Source organism: Chinchilla lanigera, unplaced genomic scaffold (genome assembly GCF_000276665.1).
Source record: "Chinchilla lanigera isolate Chin_1 unplaced genomic scaffold, ChiLan1.0 scaffold00048, whole genome shotgun sequence".
In the NCBI taxonomy this organism is placed as follows: domain Eukaryota; kingdom Metazoa; phylum Chordata; class Mammalia; order Rodentia; family Chinchillidae; genus Chinchilla; species Chinchilla lanigera.
Genome location: NW_004955449.1, coordinates 14,893,668 through 14,916,480, shown reverse-complemented (window position 1 = coordinate 14,916,480; position 22,813 = coordinate 14,893,668). Strand labels below are relative to the sequence as shown.

Genomic DNA, 22,813 nt, shown 5'->3' with positions numbered 1-22,813 from the left:
AAATTTTCAGAGCTAAAAACCAAAGTAAAACCAAAAAAGCCTAAACTCTTTTATTAAACAATTGTATATTTTAATCACTATCAAGTGGTTTTAATACAAATTTGGTTTGCATTAATGGGTTGCTTATAATCCATAGAAGAATATTCTTATTCTTAGGGTAGCTCAATATGTATTTATTTCTTCTAGCCTTTATTGTTGGAGAACGACAAATAATAGCCAGTTATTTTAGAGTCCTATGAAGTGTGGTCCTTACTGCAGTCCATAGGTGATCTACCACCCCATCTTTAGTTATACAAAATTTTTGTATAACTAGCCACAAAAAATTTGAGTAAAATTGCCAGCCTTAATACAAGGACTGTGCTAAAAGTGTACAGAATATAGGTGTATATCTATATTCAGAGCAGCATTTACAAAATGCTTTTCATGAGTTTTAAATAGTAAGCACAGCAGTGATACTTCATTTTTCTTAAGAAGGTAAGTATACAGTCACAAATTATATTTTGAGTAGACTAGTCTAGAAGTCAAAAACTCATGTGAATTTTGCAGCCACAAATTAAATAATGAATGTAAACCAGTGATCATTATTGACTGCTAAAATAATCACCTGAAAAAATGGTGGAAAGTTTTACAATGGATGTATCAGGCTGAGAGAACCAATCCACTAACACCGCAAAAAAAGGGACAGATAGAAATTAATGATCTCTCAATATGATACCATTGGAAATACGTAACATCACCGATGATGTGTTCTTACCCAAAACTGCTCAAGCATCTCGGATAAAAATTCCAGTTCATGAGAAATACAGGAGACAAAAACATAACACTGTGCTGATAGAAGATAGAAGCTGTGAGGAAATCTATAGGCAAACAGGGTAAGAAAGAAGGAGAAACACAGAGGAACATACTAAGAGAGGTTATGAGAGGCAAACGAATTAAACAAGTGGGTTTTGTTGTGGTCCTGATTTAAACCAACCAACTACTTTTAAAAATTGAAATGGAACTTCCATACTGACTAAATATTTTTTACTACTAAGAATTTTGTTAATTTTTTTAGGGGGGGCGGGTTTTCTGGTACCAGGAATCAAACTCACGACCTTGCGCTTGCCAGGCAGGCGCTGTGCCACTGAGCTAAATCCCCAGCCCCTGTTAATTTTTTGATACAGAGTTACTGTAGTTATGTTCTTTATTGAAGTATATTTAGAGATGCATCTAAAATGTCACTAGGGGCTGGGGATTTAGCTCAGTGGCAAAAGCGCCTGCCTGGCAAGCACAAGGTCATGAGTTCGGTTCCCGGTACCAGAGAAAAACCAAAAAAAAAAAAAAAAAAAAAATTAAATGTCACTAAAGTAATGGTAGAGTTTCCTTCAAAATAATCCAGTAATGCAGAGGAAAATTGTGACAACAGATTTAGATGAAATAATTTTCGTCAAATCTTCACTTTTTTGTTAAAGCTGGATAATAAATACATATAGAAGTTCATTATGCTATTTTTATTGTATGTGTTTCATGACAAAAAGTTTGTTAAAATGGGAGGTGATTCACCTGTTAATTTTCTGACAAATAGTTTTGAAAATTAACCACAATTTATTTCATTATCATAAATTAATGTGGTTAAATTTCTTAAAGTCTGATGGATGTTCTTTTCAAAAATTTAAAGAACTCGTCCTCGCTGTAATTTAAAATTGTGTAGGTTATGACTGCACAGACTGCTGCATGGTCTCTGTAATGCCTTTTCCCTCATTAACGTTGCCTCATTATGGCAGTGTATAGGAAAGGGAGGAAAAAAAGGAAAGGAAGATTAAGCTGGTCGACCAACTCCTCTGGCGAATTGTAAACTCTTGTTCCTCTTTGCATTCATATTTCTTAAAAGAATGCTGGACATCAAAGCTAGAAATTTAAGGCAGTCTTCACCATCCGTTCACCTTCCCTCACAAAACATCTCTAGGTGTATAGCATATTTTGTGTCCCATCGTATATCCAGAATGCCGCTTTGAGAGATGTTTTGTGAGGCTTTCTTTGATTTTTCAACATCATTGTCATCATTGCTTTTCACAGGCTTTTTTCTGTCTTATTACCCTATCTGATAGTTTGAAAATCCTGCACATTTATGTGAGGGTAGGAGGATAAGTGGAGAAGGAAACAAAGGTGGAAAAGGGAATGCAGACAAATTAGGGGTCTATGAGAGTTTTTAGGAGCGATTTAAAATATTCTTTAGAAGGTTCCCATCTTCCAGATGTCTTACTACACAGAAGCACAGAGTATGCTTTGCCAAATATTGACTGTCCTAAGGATCTGTTCTTTCTCTTGGACAGTTATTAATGATCTCACACATGTGAATTCATTCCTCATTTAGCACCAAAACAGCTATTTATGGTGCTTGTCTAGAAACTGAGAGCTGGAAATGCTGGTACAGTGAGAAATAGTTGTGTTGTTTTGTTTTGATTTCTTTTTGGTCAAAAAGCAAAGCAAATTTTAAAAAGTACTTCCTTTTTATTTTCATAAATAGAATAAAAATTTTCTTAGAAATCAAAAAACATTAGTCTCTGTAAAAATTAAAATTAAATCTTTATTCTGAATAATCAGTGGACAGAAAATGATTATCATTCTTCAGACACACACTAAACTTGATAGTATTTTTACGTGGATAGCAAAGAATTATATGTGAATAAATCATTTGCTTTTGAATAGCTAAACTAGTACTATAAATGATCACATGAATAAATGTAAATATCAATCCAAAATTTAAGCATAAAGTTCTTTAGCCTGGCCTTGAGCTCACTGTAGCCTAGTCTTACCTCAAACTTGCAACAGTCCTCCTGCCTCAGCCTCCTGGGTGCTGGGATTACAGGCATGCACCACCGCACCTGGCTCCTTGAAGTTCATTTTTAAAATAAATTTTTATATAGCTATTTTGAAAGTACTTTAAATCCTAGTATATAAAATGAAATTGTATATATCATAAAGAAAACTTTATACTTAAAAACCTAAAGAGTTGTCACAAGTCATGGCATAATCCTATAATCTTAACACTCAGGAGGTAGAGACAGGAGTGCATCTGAAGCCAACCTAGGCTACATGGTGAGTTTAAGGCCAGCATGAACTGTACAGCAAGACCCTGTCTCAAAAAAAAAAAAAAAAAAAAAAAAACTGAAGGGTTTTTCTGTGTCTGTATGTCTCTTGTTACAGATCTGTATAGCTTAGTCCTATGTTAATGCTGTGCTTAATCTCATGTAGAATAGGTAGAAAAGAGAACCACTGCCTGTTCTTTACTAGTGCCAACTTTGTTTAAAATCACTTCTAAAAGGCACATTTATGTGAATTCTTTTTACTTTAAATTTTACAAGCTTTTATTTGCTTTTTGTTTCTTCATCTTTGGAGGGATTTGGAAGAATAGGAATGTGGGGGACAATAGTGTTCTGTAGATCCTGGATATGGGTATTTCCAGGGACCTAGCTATACCCATGCTGACCTTTTTGCCTGCATGAAATTCTAGGTTATGGCAGAATACTCAGGAAGAGAGTTGAATGTTGTATTCAACCACATTACTCTTTTTGTGTTCATTGCTTTTACTCTTTCAAATGTCAGCTGAGATGTTAGAAAACACTTCTATTCTGATTTCCACTTAGACTAGTCGGGACACCTGTTGCAGAGTGGGTCTCAACAGAAGCCATGCTTCCTGTGTAATTTATGGGGATGCCGAGGGAACTGTTTGTCTCATTTTTGTCTAGTACTCCATCCTCTTTGATCTTCCCTTCCCATATGGCCTTCTGAATCTTCTATTCATACATTCAAAGCACTACACAAAATGCTTTTGTCAAGGAATATTTAACATCCTCTGAAGTGTATTCACCTCTAGACCTCATGAAAGTTACTCAAAATGTATTTCCTGTTCTATAAGTGTTCTCGCTATGCATCAATTCAGTAATTATCCCTTTAGGAAACAATCATAATATTTTTTATTTATACCTTAGCCTTTCCTCAAATACATTTTAAACAGCATAGATCTAAAAATATGGTTCAGTGGCCTGAGGGAAGGTGAGATGAAAAAGTGAGAAAGCAAGAGTGACAACAAATAGGGCTAAAAAGTGGGGCATGGTGGCACACACCTGTAATCCCAGCACTCCGGAAGCTGAGGCAGGAGGATCATTGCCAGTTTGAGACAGCCTGGCCTACAAAGTTAGGCCAGCCTGAACTGCATAGTGAGGCCCTGTGTAAAAAAAAAAACAAAAAAGACCAACAAATAAGGCAAGGAATGAGAGGAAAAATGTTCACTTCATTTCATGGTCACACAGTTTACTCAAACTAGCTGGTGGCCAATGAAAACCAAATGTATACTTTTGTCCCTGTTGCTCCTGATTTTCTTTTTATTTCATTTTTTTGAGACAGGGTCCCGCTATGCAGTTCAGACTGGCCTTGAGCTCAATTTGTAACCAGGGCTGGTCTCAAACTTGCAACAATCCTCCTGCCTCAACCTCTCTAGTGCTGGAATTACAAGCATGCACCACCACACCCTGGTGCTCTTAATTTTCTAAAGACTAAAATTGTAAAAGCATATTTGAGAGCATGGTCAAGTTTTTCAGGGGAAGTATCATGAAAGGGGAATAATGTATGACTCAAACTCTAGATCTTTGACATTTCCTGCAGTCCAAAAAGTATCAGTTCTGCCTTTCAGGTGCTCTCTAGTTTGCTTACTCTGTCCACACATGATTGGCTTTGGAAGGAGATGGAGTGACACAAACCCACAGTTGCTGGTGGAAGGCACCCAAAGCACATGTCCTGTTCCTGATGAGTCAGGAGCAGCTGTACCCACATGAAGGGCATTGCTTTTTAATGTCACTACTGTTTCTTTTCTGTACTCTCAGCATCATTCCTGGTCTTATAAATAATTATGAGAAGAGACCCTTTGCCTTGTCTCGTTTGCTGTACTTCACTGAGTTCAAATTATAAGCATGTACCATTTTCGGGGGCAAAGTCATAACACAAAAATAGCTTCAGTTATGGGCATGTTGTCATGTTTTCACTTTTCCTGGCTGCTGAGATAGCAAGTGTAGCCTGTAGAAGAGAGAATGACTATCTAGATGAAAAGCCAGGATGAATAAATGGTCCCTTCTCAGAAAAACATCAGCCTCTATGCAACAGAGCATTGCATGAGATCTGATAGCATGGTAGAGAGACACCTCAGTCAGTGAAAAAGTCAGGACTTGGAGGAAGAGTTTTTGTTTAGAAACCACTAAGTAAATTTGCTTGAGCTTCCCAAAGACATAAACACCAAGAAGGGTCACTTTCAAAGTATTGTTACTAAGCAACTCTTGCCTAGTACCTGTAATAGTAATTGTAATAGTAATTGTAATTGTAATAGTAGGCAGCCCTTGCCTACTACATGTAATAAATAATGAATGAATAAGTGCCACTTATAAATACAGTATAAAATGAAGAGTCAGTTCTGAAATGTTTATCCTAAGGGGGAAAAAAATATCCTTGCCTGGGCTTGTGATTTTTTTTTTTTTTTTTTTCTTTTTTCAGCAAGCATCCTTGGAACCTGTTAGGGGAGGATGTTAACGTGATAGGAAGAGACACTCTACCTTCCACCTCCTTTCTTCCTCTAGCAGACAAAGCAGTTTACCTCATTTTCTGTTCTACATTGGCCTTTATGCTTCTGATTTACCTAAAATGCCTAGTGGAAGGGTAAAGAGTTGTCCACACTTGTCTTGGGAAGAGTAATTATGGTATTATTGTTTAATTTTGTCCAACCATTCTAGTTGTTTTTGGTATTAAAATGAGAATAAGACTCTAAAGGATTTATTTCTTGATCAGTGTTTAACTAAAATAGCAAGTAGGTACCTGTCCCCCAGTCTGGTTGAATTGACAGTAACCTATTGGTAGGTGGTGTGAGTTCTTAAAATGTCAAAAGGAGGTTTGTAGCATTGGGGAGCCCTCTATTGCATCTCAGTCTCAATATGCCTATTTTTAGTCTGAAGTGAGTATACAACATTCTTGCTGAAGGTCGGAGTAAGGAAAAATTTGATAGACTGACACAGTGAATGCTTTTAAGAAATACTATAGAACTTTCACAGGCCTTATCACTGAAAAGTGATATTTTCAGTATAAATTCAAGAATATTCAAAAAAGCAAAATAAAGGAAGAATTAGGCTTCTTTGTAGAAAGATGTAAAATTACTTAAAATCATTTAAAACAAAACCACCTAAAAAATTAAGATCAGCAACATTTTCATCATACTCATTGCCTGTTCCTGGTTAGATACAGTAGAATTATGATGCAGTCTTTACCCACTACAAAACCATAGTCTGATAGTAGGAACAGATAACAAATACTACAGTTACAAACTATTAGACACACTTAATATAAAGGAGGAAGTAATCATCTCTGATCAAGATAATTCTTAAAGAATGTTGGAGGTCATCAAGGAGAAGGGTGTCCGTGTTATGCGGTCTGGTGGAATATGCCCATCTTCTATTCTTAAACAAGTTCTAGAATAATTCATCTGAGTGATTCTTCCCAATTAATGCTGAGTGAACTTTTAAATTTGTTTTTGGCTGTGGTTAGTTTTCTAAGAGATTAGGATGGCTCTCTATATACATGTATGTATGTATGTATGTATGTAAAATTTCTTATCACAATGCTTTTTTAAAAAACAGTGAAGCAGTACACTATAGATTAACTATATTCTCAGGTCAGGTTTAGATTTGGTTCTTTTTTCAGTGAGAATGTATAACTCTTGGATCCTGTCCCAGTTCACTGTATCTCATGAGATTAGTAACAGTAGCCTGCATGTACTGTGACAGCTTCAACCAAACCTGAGAGAATGTAAAGAAAACGTCATGGTAGGGTTTCCACGTGGCTCCCTCAGTTCTTCACTGTCCCTTTCCCTAATGTTTACCCAGTGGGGTCCAGGCTGACAAACTCACATCAATGAAAGATTTGGAGAAACTTGGTACTGATTTAATTAAGTAGAATGTCTTCTGAGAATAGTTCTTTTTTTCACAGGAAGCAAAAGTAAAGGTAAACTTTATTAGAGTGTTTGTTTTTTGCAGATATATGATATGTATAGTATTGCTTGGTACCCGCATAAACCATTCTGGAATCTGAGCAATTTTGAAACAATTTCCAGACTATGTTCTGCATGTTCTACCCCCAAAATAGAATTGAATGTGTGAAGCAGCTTGCTGTGTGAGGCAGATGAAGTCTTAGAAGTACTTGCAGTGTAGGTTTATGGAGGAAAGGGCAAACCAGGAGCCAGTGGCTGAATGCCTTCTGTGCCATCCTGTAGTGTTTGAATTTTTGCCGCACTAAGATGTTTGCTTTTTATCTTAGGTGGATGTGTTGTGCATTAGCTGCAGGCGAATGACATCAAATTTGAGTCTTTGTAAAATTTCTGTAGCAGCAACAGGCAAGAGAGCCTGAAAAGGATGACAAATCAAAGCCTTGAAGTTTGAGTGCTAGCCCTGTGCTAACCAGACACTTCCTTAGCTTCTGGCTGCACATCTGGGAGCAAGCCAACTTTAATGCCTTCATGGCGTTTTCAGTGGAATGCAGAGAACAAACAGTAAAATGATGCCTGCTCTTCATTTTGAATATCTGGATGGTAATAGCTAAAGAGGAGTTGCTTTGGGGAAAAGAATTTTAATGTATTGAATATGAAGTGTGTTAACTATCCAGTATGTAGTTGCAATTGTGGTCTGCAGCTCAGAACTAAGGCTTTGGCTCATTCAGAGGACCCCTTGTGTTTGTTTTATGAGAACTCCCTCCAGTGAGGATTTTTAGTTGCAAATAATAGAATCCTCTCTGGTTCGTGTAAGTGGAAAAGGAGCTTTTTGAAAGATATTGGGTGTCAACTTATAGAATCTCTAGGAAGACCTCAAGAGCCAAATTCTGGGATCTTGGTGTCCACAAATTATCTACACTGCCACCTCCACGTCAACTGCAAATGCTTAGGAGGCCACTGCCTTCTCATTTGGCTTCTTGTGGGCCCTCACCTGGCCTGCCTGTGCTGTAGGGCGTGTTATGAGCAGGTAAGTTTCCTGGTTTATGCTATGGCAGAAGCCCAAAATAGAGTATTTTCAAACACATTGCACAGTCATAAGTGTCCATGTGTATCTGTGAGTGAAAAAGATTTTCATGAGTATGTAGAACTTTACAAAGATCTACATATTTTTATGTAATATTCTGATGAAAGCATAAAACATAACGTTTTAGATTAGAATAAATTACTTCAATAATTTGCTAATGAACTTGCTTTTGTTTTTCATGGTCTGACCAGAGAGTCCTAAACTTGGGAACTGGCTTCCTTCTAAAAGGTTGCTGATAATTTAGTTATTAGAAACTATGAGTACGTCTTCCTATAGGTACAAAGTTATCGTGGATGCTTCAGTTCTTCTATTTCTAAGTGTTTCACATTCCCGTGGGACCTCCTGGACCACAAGGTGCTTGGCATCTTCAGAAGAGCAGTGAGGGGAAGCAGAGTGGAGTTGCTTGTGGGCACAGTGCCTGCAGACACGCTGTTGACAGCCGTGTAAAGTGGGGAAGTGTTGCTAGGAACCAAAGAAAACGGAGGAAATAAGCCTGAGTTTTTAACTCGAAGCTGCCTTTAATTGTCCTTTGAAAAAGAGTAGGTTGCACTCAGTAAGTTAAAACAGCATTTCAAACTTCCATGTATTTATTCTAAATCCCTGAATCTCAGCATAGTGAACAATTTGAGAGTCATTTAAGTGAGTAGTTCAAAAGGGAAATAGACCCTTCTGAATAACATATAATGAGCAATTATTAGGCAGCATTATAGAACTTAGTGTGAAGGCAATTGGCCAGCATACATGGTATTCACAATATTCTGTGAAAGTTTTTGCTTATTTTTAGACCTCATTATTAGCTTACTTTCCTGATCATTTATATCTTTTACCTAAACAGAATAGGGAAAATTACTTTTAACAAAGCCTTCACCTAGGCCTGTCTTACTGCATTTTGGTGCCGAAAGCCCTTTTCAGTTTATATGGTAACAACAATATACATTAAGAGCCTTCTGTGTGCCAGGCAGCATCCTAGACACTTGAGATGAGCAAAACAGCCATACCCCTTGCCCAGTATGAGAATCATATTACATTATAATTAGCTATAATTATATTCTATGACTTATAATTTCAGAGATAAATTGTGTAAAGTTATTTCACTGAAGTTAAATAAATTTTAAGCTCAGTAGATAATAAACCTCCATAATATTCCCAAGAAGCCTGGAGTACATTAGTAACATTTCTGGGTAGGATTTTGATTTACCATATATTTTGACATTTACATAAAGTATGATCATTTTGATAGGAACACAGCTGGGTAATATAAATCTTAGTACTTAGAAAGTAATTGAGAGAATAGAATTAAATAGCGAAAGCAAATCGAAAAGAAACTGAAATTCAGTGTAGGGAAGCATGTTTGGAGCCACAGAGAGGGGTGAGCTACCGGCAAGAGCAAGGCAGATATGCTGTTTGACCAAGTTCTCACTTTCCCTTCTTCAGTCCCCTCCGAAAGCAGTTATGAGTGCATTAGATAAAGGAGCATCACCATTGCTCTGGAGATTACCATGAACTGATTGACTGCATTCATCAGGAGCAGGTCCCCCTGCATGCGGGTAGTTCAAGGCCCTGGAGTCTGAACCACTGTGCCTGTGATGAAGAAAAGGCAGGTCACTCACAAAACTGAAGTTCAGGGAGGCCTCCCTGAATCTAGGGCTGTCAACCGGCAGGGGTCACATTAACCCTTTAATGACCTACAATAAACCAAGGAATTAACAAAAATTTAAAATCTTAGAACTAAAGCACTAAAAGGATTAATCCATTTATTGATTTCAAGACCTTTGTTTTACAGTGTTTCTTCATGCCCACAGTTGGACCTCTTTGGCTTAAATAGCATAAGTACTCCAAAAATACTAGAATAAGTTTTATTTTCTGATGTTAAAAAAAAATACGTTTTTTAAAAATCCTGTTCCTGCCCCACAGAAATAATTGATAGCACTTGCTTTTTATCTTTTAGACTTTCTAGGCACAGTGTATATACATGTATAAACTTTTGTGATACAATTTAAATTTTATAAGGCAATTCTCAGTTCAAAACTGACCCTGTTAACTTTTGTGTCAGTTGGAGTATCTAATGGCTTTTCTTAGAAATAAGAAAAGTAAATGAACTAAATAATACCTTTGGATTTTTTAAAAATGTGTGTGTTATAAATGTGGTTTTCATGTTAGTTAGTAGTACATCATACAAGTACCGTGAGTATCATACTTAGTTATGCTATTTTATCTGCTTCAGGGAAATTTTTGTTACCATATAATGTCTTAATTTCCAAGTATATGATTTTGTCCCAAGTTGATGTGGGAGGTTAGGCACTATTTAAAATTTTGTTTTGAGAAGTAATTTTAAATTTTATTTAGGTTTTAATATTCTTACATGTGCAAATTAAAATGTTATTTGCAAAACAAGTTCACTAAATTTTATAACAAAGAAAATAAATGTTTCATTTTTTTCCCCTTTTCTCTAGTTCAACTGAGAAGTCATTTCCTTGGAGATCAACAGGTATGTTTTTCTGTTATATAAAAATATTTGTGTCTTACAACCATACATAAAAACAATGACTTACTCTATTTTACTTTTAGTAAAGCCTTTGAGAGTGATAATATTGAGCTACTCTGAAATAGTGGTTCTTACTATGCTTAATTTTTAACATAATTGAATAGATTTGCATGTGTCAATTATAAAGAAAGTATTGGACAGATTTTTGTTTTTGTGTTTTGAGACAGGGTCTCACTGTGTAGGTCAAGTTGACCTTGATCTTACTGCAATATAGCCCAGGCTGGCCTCGAATTTGCAGTAATCCTTCTGCCTCAGCCTCCCAAGTGCTGGGATTACAGGCATGCAGCACCACACTGAACATAGGACAGCAACATTGTAACACCAGCTCTATAGTTGAAAAAATATTTTCCATCATAACGAAACAGGATGACTTTGGAACAGCTTATTGCACAATCTGGGAATGCTCACTAATCACTTTTACAAGTACAATCTTTCTTTTCACTGTTTCTCATACTCAGAAGAGTTGTCTTAAGTATTTCTTTTTTTTATGTATCCCATGTAGAGTATCCGTAGCTCCTAAGATTATAGTCTAATATGCCTGGAAGTTTTCAGTGTAGTCTCTTTATCTTTTACCCTTAATTTGCCATGTGCAAAGGATAAATTGCATTGGGAGCCATTATCACAAATATTGGATATCTTTATGCACAGTCTACGTTTAGTGAATATTTACTGAGCACCCACATCACTTGGCAGATACTGATAGCACGGCATGCATTTTTCCCTTTCCCCAAGCCATCCTATGGAGCATACAACATAAAGGAAAGTGCTAGCTGTGTTACGCATACTGGAATCAGGTAGGCCTTGATGTCTGAATGGGACTTTTCACAAAGCTGGAATTGAGGGACCACAAAGTACCTAGTCTCTAAAGTTCCTGGAGCTGTTTAGAGTGCATACAAGATACTCTGCTGTTTTACAGAGGAACTGTTCCCAAGCAACGCATTGTTCAAACTGTTGATGTAGCCAAGACATGTGAAAGCTATCTAACTATAACACTTAGAAAAAACAGTTTCATACAAAGAAAGATACACCACAAAATAATGCATGATTAGCTTCCAGATAATTATTATGTGGGGAGCCTTGTTACAAATGGATGGTCCACTTCTGAGATAGCTGTGCAGAGAAGATGGGCGTGGAGCCCATCTGGTCCACCAGGGTGACCAGACTGTGGAGAGGGCATTGTTATTGGCAGGAGGTGAGACAATGGAAATGTCACATGAGAACGTATAAAACTGGTTTGGGAGGTGATAAGATGTGCAACGCCTAGCCGGCTGGTCAGGTCAAATTTGTAAGTACCTGCGTCCTTGACTCTCTCAGTGGTCATTAGGAGACCCTGAAATTACTTCCAGCAAAATTCATGTAACTTCACCCTCAAGGTGAGCGGCTGAATTTTGAACTGGAGAAGGAAAAATTAGAGGCAAGAAAGATCAACTGAAAGCTTACTGTAGAATTTGGTGTTTAAAAGCTGACCTGGACAATTCCTATGGATTTAGAGGCTCATTTGGGGCTGGTGGAAGAAAATGACAAACTTGATGTTTTGGGTGTGGGAGAATAGTGGCAGTGTCAAACAACTGGGAGAGTCACAAGGAAGCACTGGGCTTAGAAGTGCCCTGTAGGTACTTGAGGATGTGTTGGAAGTGAAAACATGCTGTAAGCGTTTCTGAATGTGATTGGTAAAGAAAACCTCTACTGTGAAGAAAAACTCCTGTTAAACTGATAGCTCCATGTAAATCAATTATGACGTTCAGCCATATGGGCCAGAGTGCTTGTGGAGAAGGGAGTTAGACCACAAGACTGACACTCTGAAGAGCAGTCTGTGCAAGAGTAATCTGCTGCTTTTTTATTCCTGGAGGATTGAGAAACTCACCTGAAACTTGACTAAGCCTGACGGAGGGAGTCGGTTGAGAGCACAGTGTAGCTCCTCCCCCTTGTCATAGCATGTGGGAGCCTGCCCTTTCCACTGAAGTTTTCCAGTGACTCTAGGGGGGACCCTGCTCATCCACCCCTGAGTGGATGAATAATACGTGCATATGTGAATGAATAGTAAATAGTGCTTCACACGTTAGAGGAATGTCTGAGTGTGTAGTCCTCAGCTTGACAACTAAGTTCCACACCTTGGGAAGTTTCCTTTTCCCTGTGCTTCAGGCCTAGAAAATGCCCAAATCCTTAGCAAGTAGAAATAAATATAGCTAATGAGTAAATAAGGTGAATATTTTAATTTAGTAACTATGCCTATTTTAACATGTACACAAAAATTACAAGTTTTTTAAACTCCAGAGAACCTTCTTTCTTCCCTTGACTCAACAGCACACATAAACCTTTGTAGCCTAACTACTAGGACATTTACTACACTGTTGCAGGTTTCTTTTTAATTACAAATTTAACACATATGATGTGAATTTAACTTTACTGTTCTTCCAGCTTTTTTGTTCTTTTTAGTATAATAACTTTAATGAGACATTATTCACACAGCATGCAGTCTACCCATTTAAATTGCACACTTCAGATTTTTTTGTGGTTTAAATTTAAGGCTTTTGCTATATGTAACCATCTTGCTTCTCAAAAGGTTGTACTGTATTAATTTTTCCACCTTCCAGGTATATGAGATTGATCCTTCCACAGTCCCCCAGTAGTGTTATTTGTACTTTTAAATACCTAGAAAAGATAAACATACCCTATAGATTGCTTTTTTCTTTTTTATTGGAGGGTGTTTGATGGGTAAGAGTTCTTTGTAGGCCAAGGGTGATAGCTGTGTCTACCAGTAAGGGTGTGGTTGAAAAAGCAGACCTCATGCTAGGTAGTTCAATATAGGGAATTTGATGCAGTAGATTTCTACTTGTGAAAGTGTGGGCTGAAAGATTTGAGAGATTTAATAGGCTCCAAGGATCAGTGATGCCTGGAAGCTGCTACCTCCCTAAGACTGCAGAGGCAAAGGGATAGGTGGTTTTGTCCAAGTCCTGGAGCTAGAGTACAGGTGGGGATGGGGGTGTGAGTAGGGTGAGGGGAGGAGTTATTTAGCATTCCATGGAAACAGGAAGAAGATGCAGCCCCTGCCAGAACTGCCATCTAAGCGGTGCTGGACGGACATCTGGTTTCTCCGCTAGTGCTCCTCCTGACGCACGGCAATCTGCACTGGCTGGGCTGAGCTGGAAACGGCAGTTGTGGATGTTTTAACCACCAACCTCAGAAGCCAGAGAGGCACTGCATGTACTTATTAATCTGCAGTGTCTAGAAAGCCTGCCTTGATTATGACGACACATCATAGGGGATGAAATCTCTCTGACCTTGACATCGTTTCTACCCGCTTCTCCGTACATTGACCAAAGCATCTTCAGGATTTTTGTCATAGCTGAGTAGCACACATACTACTATGTGTTTAGTATTTTTCATTAAATTAATTTGTCAAATCACTTTTCATTGCTCTAAGAGGCTATGTAATCAGGTTCCTAATGTATTAAGTACAGAAAAAAGAGTAGAATATATATTAGGCAAACAAGTATATTTTAAATTAAATGCAGAATGATTAAATGGTGCCCAAATAACTCAAATACATTAGTGGTAGGAGGTACAACTTCAGTGTTTATTTTTGACCATAATTCACCTTAAAAACTGCCTATTTTCTTGTTATTCTCAGAGCACAACTACCCAAAACTCATATTTAAACTTAGGAGTTACATTTATCTATCCTTGTTTTCTTTTGAGGAGAGAGGAAAGAACTTTAACTTCCAAATGCAGTAGCAAAATCTTTTTTACCTGCACTTTCTAATATTTTAACTACTGTATTGATGCATTTTTTTCTTAAATTTGCCTGCTCCCCCCGCCTTACCAGGAATCAAACTCAGGACCTCGTGCTTGCCAGGCAGGCGCTGTGCCACTGAGCTAAAACCCCAGCCCCTGCTTTTCATCTTTACTTATAGTATCTAAATGACAACCATGACAATAAGATACAGTTAGAAAGGATGAAAAATTGAAGACCAATTCAGTGACTAAAAGAGTTTCTGATTTCTTTCATGTTTCTTTTTATAGTAGACACAGATAGATGCCCTTTACAAGTTGCAGTGTTACTCGGATAGCGGTTTTGCTACTACTTCTTCCTATAAAGCTTAATGTTTTTCTTTATATTCTGTGTGCAGGGGTACAAAATGTAACATAAAAATCAGCTTGATTTAGATTAGACAGTCCTACTTAGAATGAGCCACAGGAAGCCTAAATATGAAAAAAAAAAAAAATATTTAAAAGGAACACTATCCATAGGCTAGGACTTGACAAAAGGCATGTCTTTATTCATTTTCTTGGTTTCCTGTGTAAGAAAGAACCACATGAAAGGAGTTAGGATTGGAGGCCTATTGTTCTCATTTTTCTTTTACATTTTGGGCATTTACTTGCTGACAATTTCTCTGCCTTTTTTCTCCCTTTTAAAAAATTTTACAAATTCCATTTGAAAAGCTTAGAAAAGCAAGAAGGAAAATTGGTAGTGAGGTGCTGATCACTGCCTAGGGGAGATCCCTGCCTGCTCTGGTGTCTTCAGGATATTATATTTTGTGGAAATGCCAAAAACTGAGTCCAGATGTTGAATTTGTTTCTAACTTACTGCATCATCATTTTCTAAGGAAGAACTTTAAGTGCCCTAGGCAGAGATTTCCATTTCTTTATAATTTGGTTTAGGAGAATCCAGCTTGCTTGTTTTTCATGGATGGTTAGTTCTTTCGCCTGTACTAGGGATGCTGGGCAGTTTGAAAATAAAAAGCCAAACTTTTTTAAGTGTGGGAACTGAAAGAGATTCTTCCCAAAGAATGAGGAAGAGCTGCCAAGTCTACCAAACATTTTTATTCTCTCCAGTGTGTATTACTTACAGTTTTGCTTTATCAGTAGCTTGCTTTTTGCCCTCTCTCTTCAGTATTTTACATTTTCTAGCTTACAGATGTTAGGTATTTGCTTTCTAAAACGTAAGTGCACAACTTCTTGTCTTTTATGAGTAAAGTTCATTGTTTTGTATCTCAACTTCTTCTCTTTAGCTTCATGTTTCTAATAACCTTGTTTTTTCTGCTCACGAAGGAGTTTTTTCATGTTCCCTTCTGTCTTGTGTGACATTTTTCATTGTTCACTTCTTTACTTCTTATAATATTTCATATGTGTATAATCTTACATGCCTTCAAAGTTTGAGGTACTTCTGTTTTCTATAGTTTCTATTCAGAAAATACATATGGAATAGAAAATAAACATTAAAAATATGCAAGACATATATTAGAATAATAGGTAGAGCCCGGAGGGAAGTGAGAATGCAAGTATAATCTCCATGATGAAACATACTGTATGGAATATCATTCGAGTAAAGAAGCCCATGGATTTAGTAGGATTTTTATTTGTTTGTTTTGGGTTTTGGTTTCGTTTTGTGATCTTAGAGATTGGACCCAGGGTGCACACATGCTAGGTAAGCACTCTACCACTGAGTTGCAGCCCCAACCCTTTAGTTCCCTTTTAAGGGGAAATAAGTTAGACCAATTTAGTCATGAAAATAACTGTAACAGTGTATGCTCCCCACCAAAAAGATGGTAGGTGTATCTTAACACCAAAGATTGAGTCCTTTTGTCAAGGTGATTGTTGGTTGGTACTTAAATCTTCCAGCCATATCCTCTGAAGTAGAATTTGCTACAAGTCACAATTTCACAGCTTTTCTGTTCGGGGGAGTGGGAGATTACTATCATCTGAGAAGTTGCCAAATTGAGTACTCCTGTGCAAAGTGCAAGGGAGAGAAATCAGCTTCAGAATCCTACCTCCCTTTTCCTGCAAAGCAGACCAGCAGCATCCCACGGTGCTGAGCTGGGAGGCAGTGAGCTGTCCCCACCTGCCAGACAGTCCAGCCTGTTGTTTTTAACACTGACACCACTCCCAGAAGAAGAAAATGTGCACGAAATTGATGAATGTTAACTAAGTAATGGGTCACTGGTACTCATAGGTAGGAAATTTAGAAAGCCAAAAATGATGAGTCTCTAATAAAGCAACCAGTTAGCAAAAGACGCAAGATAATAAAGGGGGGAGAAATTTCTGGTTGGCCCAGAAGGTATTAGGGATTAATAGATTTGGATGAATAGGAGAGAAAGCATTAGCAATTCCATGCAGTAAGGAGTTTTGATGTTTGACAGTAAATTCAGAAAGGAAGGAAGATTGCATTAAAATAGAAATTTTAAACTATTTACCTTCACAGTACTGCATTTATTGTGTTGAAATGCCATGATTTTACATGCTATCCATGTTAAAATTGTTTGCACTGACGTTAGTAGTTATGGATGCTGCTCAATTTAAGGCTATAGAGGTAGGCTTTGTCTTTTGTTTATATATTTAACTTTTGTGTCTAAATGTATTGATAAAAATGTCTGCCACCGGGAAGAGCTTCACACACACACACACACACACACACTGAATATAAATGAAAGACTAGCTTTAAGTTAATTTATCTTTTTTCCTCCATCTGGAGCAAGTAATTTGCAACACAAAAAAAGCATCAGCACATCATGAGATAAGACATGAACTTAAATGGGAATACTTTATGCTTCAGTAGAAATGTACTGAATTTATAAAGCAAATACAATATGAAGTGATGTTATATTGAGCATAATCATAAGACTATTAGATCCACAATCATGTATCAAAGAGTGTTCTTTTATTGACAAATTTGAATGTTATGATTTATTATGTCTATAAACTATACAAAGTACAAAAATAATGTAAAATGTCTCACCTGCTTCTCTTCTAAAAACCAGGAGGGATAAGAAGTTCTTCGAACGCCAACTTTGGAGTCCAAGTTTTGCCCATCTACCTTATTTTTTGCAGGCCATGTGGTGACATAGGCAGGTCAAACAGCCTTCCTGCCACAGATGCAGTACTATTTTCCAGGTTGCCACTCTCAAGTGGTAGCTGCCTTTTTAATGTTTTATTACAAAAGGTAGACAATGCTTCAGTTTTTTAAAAAGTCAAAACTTGAGAAGCATATGAGGTAAAAGGTAAAAAATTGCTTCATTTCTAAAATTTCCCATTCCATGACCATTCCCTCCCATGTCTGTAAATACACACATAATGTATAAAAGAAAACCTAGAATAAGATACACCAGCTAAACTCTGTGTGTCTGTGAATATTCACACACATTTGAATTTGGTTCAGTACAAATTAGCATACACCGTACATTATTCTGTGGCTTAGGGTTTTTTCTTTAACAGCAGTATAAGACTTTCTGTTTATTGTCTATGTAAAGATGCACTCCTTTTTTAATGACGGAGTAGTTTTCATTGTTTGGAAATTTTATATATAACCCACCCCTTATGAGTATATATTTTGGTTTTTTTCCCAGTTTTTCACAGTGGTAAGATTTTCTCTGCACATCTTAGTGTCTTTGTCAAATAGATTTCTGTAAGTGGAACTGCTTGGACAAAAATGCCTTCATTTTTATATTGATAAATACTATTACATTGCCTATCAAAAAGACTTAATAATCTGTACCTCTACCTATTCTACCAGTTGTTCGTACCTGTGCTTATTATATTACCAGAATATAGGAATATAAATATTTAAAGTTTTAATAGGTTATTAAGCTTTTCAAAAATGTTTCAGATTTCCCTATATCATTAGATTCAGGGCCAGAGTAAGCAAAGAAGTCATTTAATGAACTCATTATTAACTATTCATTCAATCTTAATATTCCATAGAAATTTCAGCATGCCCCTGACCATTCTATTATTTGATTAGTTCTTATGGAGTTAGGGTTCCAGCATCTCACTACAGAGGTTTCCAAACTTTTCTGCACATTACATTCTCCTGTGGGCCTTTGACTCTTAATGACTAGCTTTCATCCTACGCAATTCAAAAGTCGGGAAGTGGGAACCAAATATAGGTAGTCTTTAACTAGTCACCAAGTGATTAAATGTGCAAACTTTAAGAACCAGTGTCTTAGTCTGTAAACTAGCATTAAAGAATTAACATTTTATCCTGCCTGTTCCGGATAGACTAACTGTATTTCAGAGTAAACAAATAATCCTAGCTACTTAAAATATTCCAAAAGAATTTCTTCCAAGAATTAGAAAAGTCACCTGTTTGCAAGCCCCAGTGAAGTAATTAACTCAAGCAAAAATCATCAGTGAATGCTAAAACCTGTAAGTTTTCAACTTCATTTATACATACATTAGAGTCATCTCCAGAGTTTTTGAAAATCTTAATATTCAGACTGCACCTTAAAATGATTCAGTTGGAATCTTTGTGTATGGACTCAGGCAGCAATTATTTTAAAATTCTATCCACACTTCAAACCAAGCGATTACCATGTTCAACTACAGTTGAGAACCATTAAGCAAAAAAGTTGATGATGAGCTGGACAGTAGAAAGATCAGGCCACCATTGCCTGAATTGGCCAGTTGATCTTAGCAATTCTGCAAATTGTGATATGATAACTACAGAACACCTTTTATACAGCATTCTGACCACAAGTGTTTGACAAAGTTTTTAGCTCTGTTCACAGGAAGTATTGATGTCAGTAATATTGAAATGACACCATGAAAAGCCATCAGACAAATTCAAAAGACAGAGAAGCCCGCCAATTTATACCTGTGCATTCCTCAGTGAATAACTTGGAAAGGGAGAATGAGAGCTCCTGTCTACATTAAAGGACATAAGCAACAATTTTACTGAAACATGGTTAGAGAACCAACTTCAGCCTGACAGAAGCCATCTAAACAGTTACCTCTGAGACACCAGGAAATTTTTTTTAATATGAACTCTCTAGAGGGCATTATGAAATAATTGTTTTTGTAATGTCTGTATCTTACTGAGATACATAAGGAAGTATTAGGAGCTGAAATAATCTGAGGGATTTGTTAATAAAATTCTATAACAAAGATGAAAAAGATAAATACTCCATAAATGTATGGCATAATGTTGATAATTGTGAAATATGGGGAAAGGTTTATGTTTTTCTTTTAACTTGTATATATATTTGAAAACTTTAATTTCAAGCAGCATTTGAAATATTGAGGTTAAAGTGATACATAAGAGTGATATATTAAAGCCAGCAAAATGTTGTCCATAATCTGAGGGAATGATTTCTGACATAGTAAAAATAAATCATGAAATGGGTGATATGATTTTCCCAGCCAGTAGGTATTGCTTAATTTGTGTTTTCTACATATTTGGGATTTTGTTAAATGAACTTTTATTAATCAAAATTACTTGGAGAGTTAGCCCTTGCTTCACAAGTTGAACCAATTGCAGATAGAATATATTCTTTTAAAAATGTGCTAAGAAAATGTTATTGCATCTCTACTCAACATATGTAGACTTTTTCTTATCACTGTAACAATTACTCGCATAACATGTACATCGTATTAGGGACTACAAGTAAACCAAAGATGATTTAAACATGCAGGTGCAAATGCTGCATAACTGTTTTTTATAAAGGGCTTGAGCATCTGCTGACTTTTTATACCTTGGTATCTCTTAAAACAAATCCCCCATAGTGCTGTGGGTCAGACTTTCTCAGTGACAGCAATGAAATATCCATATACTCACACATAAGTTTCCAGCAAAGCGTTTTGCTTTGGCAAACGTATGTCTAATGTCTAAAATACAATAGAAATTGTCTTCAAAAAACTCTCCTTTTTCTTTACCACTTCGTCAATACACAGAGCCTTATTTTCTCAGTTTACGCATGCTGCTTTGGGTAACATGAGAAAGGGCACCAACTATAACTCCAAAGTCATTCTTACTCCACAGTTAGTCCACATTTAGCTTTATCTTGATCGATCTTACCCAAAAAGATAACTAGGAGAAAAATATGGAAAAGCTTCATTTCAGGAGAACCATTTATCTCTTTTGATAATGTGTATCATCTTTTATCATTACATTGTTTTTAAAGAGATTGTTTTTGTTTTATAACAGAAGAAATCCATGTTATCTGGTATTTCCCACTGTCAAGTATTCCCATCACTGTATTTGGTACTTTTTACTCCTATTTAAAAGGAATAAAATGTGTCCTTGAAAATATTTATTGTGACTTTTTAGTATTTACTTATATTTTCCATAGTCTAATGACTTTTTACAAAACAATGAGTCCTTTGTTTTTCAACTTTCTTTATAAGAAACAAGAGCCATGTGGCCATTTGGAACACCTATCTGTTAAACTTGGGGTTGGAAAATTTATGTCTGACCTATTTCTTTTCATTGCTGTGCTTTTTTAAGTTCCAACTATTTTTTTAGCTTTCTTTTCATAGGTGTAAAGTATAACATTTTATGATGGATGACACCTGTATTTTAATTGGGACCCAGACTAAAAATATTTTAATACTTATTTTGATATAACTACTTATAGAAATTTATAGAAATTCAGTTTTTTTCTGAAAATTATTTCAGTGGTTTTATATTCTCAATAGAATTCAGAAATTTTAAAATATTTATGAACAAAGCATCTCTGTAGTAATGTACAAAAGTAAAAACTTTTCAGATTTGTCATTGTAGAAATAAAAGCAATATGATACAAGTTTATGCAGATACAACTGTGCTTGAACCACAAAATTGGGCTCAGGTAGATAAGCTTTTACAGTGAATTTCAAGACACACTAGTTGATTCATAGAGCACAGTTCAAAACCCACTAACAGATACTTCATTAGTGATTTCTATTTTTCAAGGCTTTTCACATAATATTTTCTAGATGAGTAAAATTTTAAAGCTATTATTAACGTAATAGAAATAGTTTCAGAAGACATAGCCTTCTGCCCTTTGCTTAAGTCTTTCCTTCCATATAAATCCATCTTTTAAAAAATACAATATTTTATGAAACAAAAAAATTTTAAAAAGATATCAGCATGTGGATATAGTTTATGTCTGAGTCAACATATTCCAAGTATCTAATATTAAGTCAGTATCTGTTTTCTCCTGTGTACTTAAAAAAGGTTTTATGCTTCATGTTTTCATCCCATTTTCATCTGGACTGTGAAACAGTATTTCTTAGTGACCTCATTCCCTCTGATAATTAGTTTCCCTGCTATAGAAATGCATCTTGTGCATTATAGGAAGTCTTGAAGAAGAGCAATGTTTTTGCAGTCCTGTATCTCCCAGGTCGTATTCCAGAATTTGGCCCAGTCCTTTATTTCTCGGCCATAGGAAGTACTGGAATATTCTGCACCTTGTGGAGAATAGACTCCCTTCTCCACCTGTGGTCCTGGAGGGAATGAGAGTCCTATGATCAAACAGGAAGTTTTCAGAAGGTATTGCCCTTTTTGGTTTAATTGCATAACCTCAAGTCACAGGCCAGAGTTAGGAGAAACTTTTAAAGAGAGTTTCATCTGCAGATTGTTATGTGTTAGTAGTATCCCAAGAGTCCTACCAAAACCCACACCGTATACTACCTTTACATAAGAGCAAATCCCTAAATGCCATAGCAACAGGCCCTGATGAGGAGAACTCACCATGAGCTTGCCACATGCTGGACTGTGAAAGACTGGTTACAGGGTTGAATATAGCACTAAAAATCTCCTTACTGATGTCTGGGTCTGTTTCCATGGTGATTTTATACTGTACAGAACTTCTTCTTTCATACAATATAAACAGCAAGACAATCTCTGATAAACCAGAGCCATTTTAATAATTTCACATTCTTGAGGATTTTTAACTGAGCACAATTTATGTACTTTGAGCATTTGGAGAAGTACATCACAGGAAATACGAAATAATCGACATATTTCATCTGTTACTATGAGTTTAAGATGGATAATATGTCAGTTTCATAGCTATCTCACATCTTTTAGCTGCTAATATTTTCCTTAGAGGCAAGCTTCTACTTTCTCTAATTGAACATATATATATATACACACACACACACATATATACACACACACATATATATATATACACACACACACACATATATACACACACACATATATATATATATATGCATTCAGATGAAATAAAGACGGACCATGATTCTAATAATCTCCCAGTCTTAGACACAGATGAAGATTTTGTTCTGCCTTGAAACATGTTCAAGTTCTATATTTTTAGATACACTTTTTCTGGGAAGAAGCTAATTGATGTTTGAAAATACCCTGTGGTATATTTTGGGTGTCTCAAAAAATATGTTTGTGATTTTTCTTTAATGTATGTTCTTCAGTATACAGATTAAAGAAGTAGCATTCATATTC

At 36.2% G+C, this 22,813-nt stretch overlaps 1 protein-coding gene across 8 annotated transcripts in view; it reads left to right on the top strand.

Annotated features, from left to right (window-relative positions):
* Pkp4 (plakophilin 4) overlaps positions 1-22,813 on the top strand; it is a gene marked incomplete at its 5' end in the record, with an annotated part of 214,815 nt that overhangs the window by 133,757 nt on the left and 58,245 nt on the right. For all 8 annotated transcript variants that reach the window (XM_013518711.1, XM_013518713.1, XM_013518710.1 and 5 more), the window contains 1 exon segment: positions 10,541-10,575. In XM_013518711.1, coding sequence (XP_013374165.1) covers positions 10,541-10,575 — 35 coding nt within the window.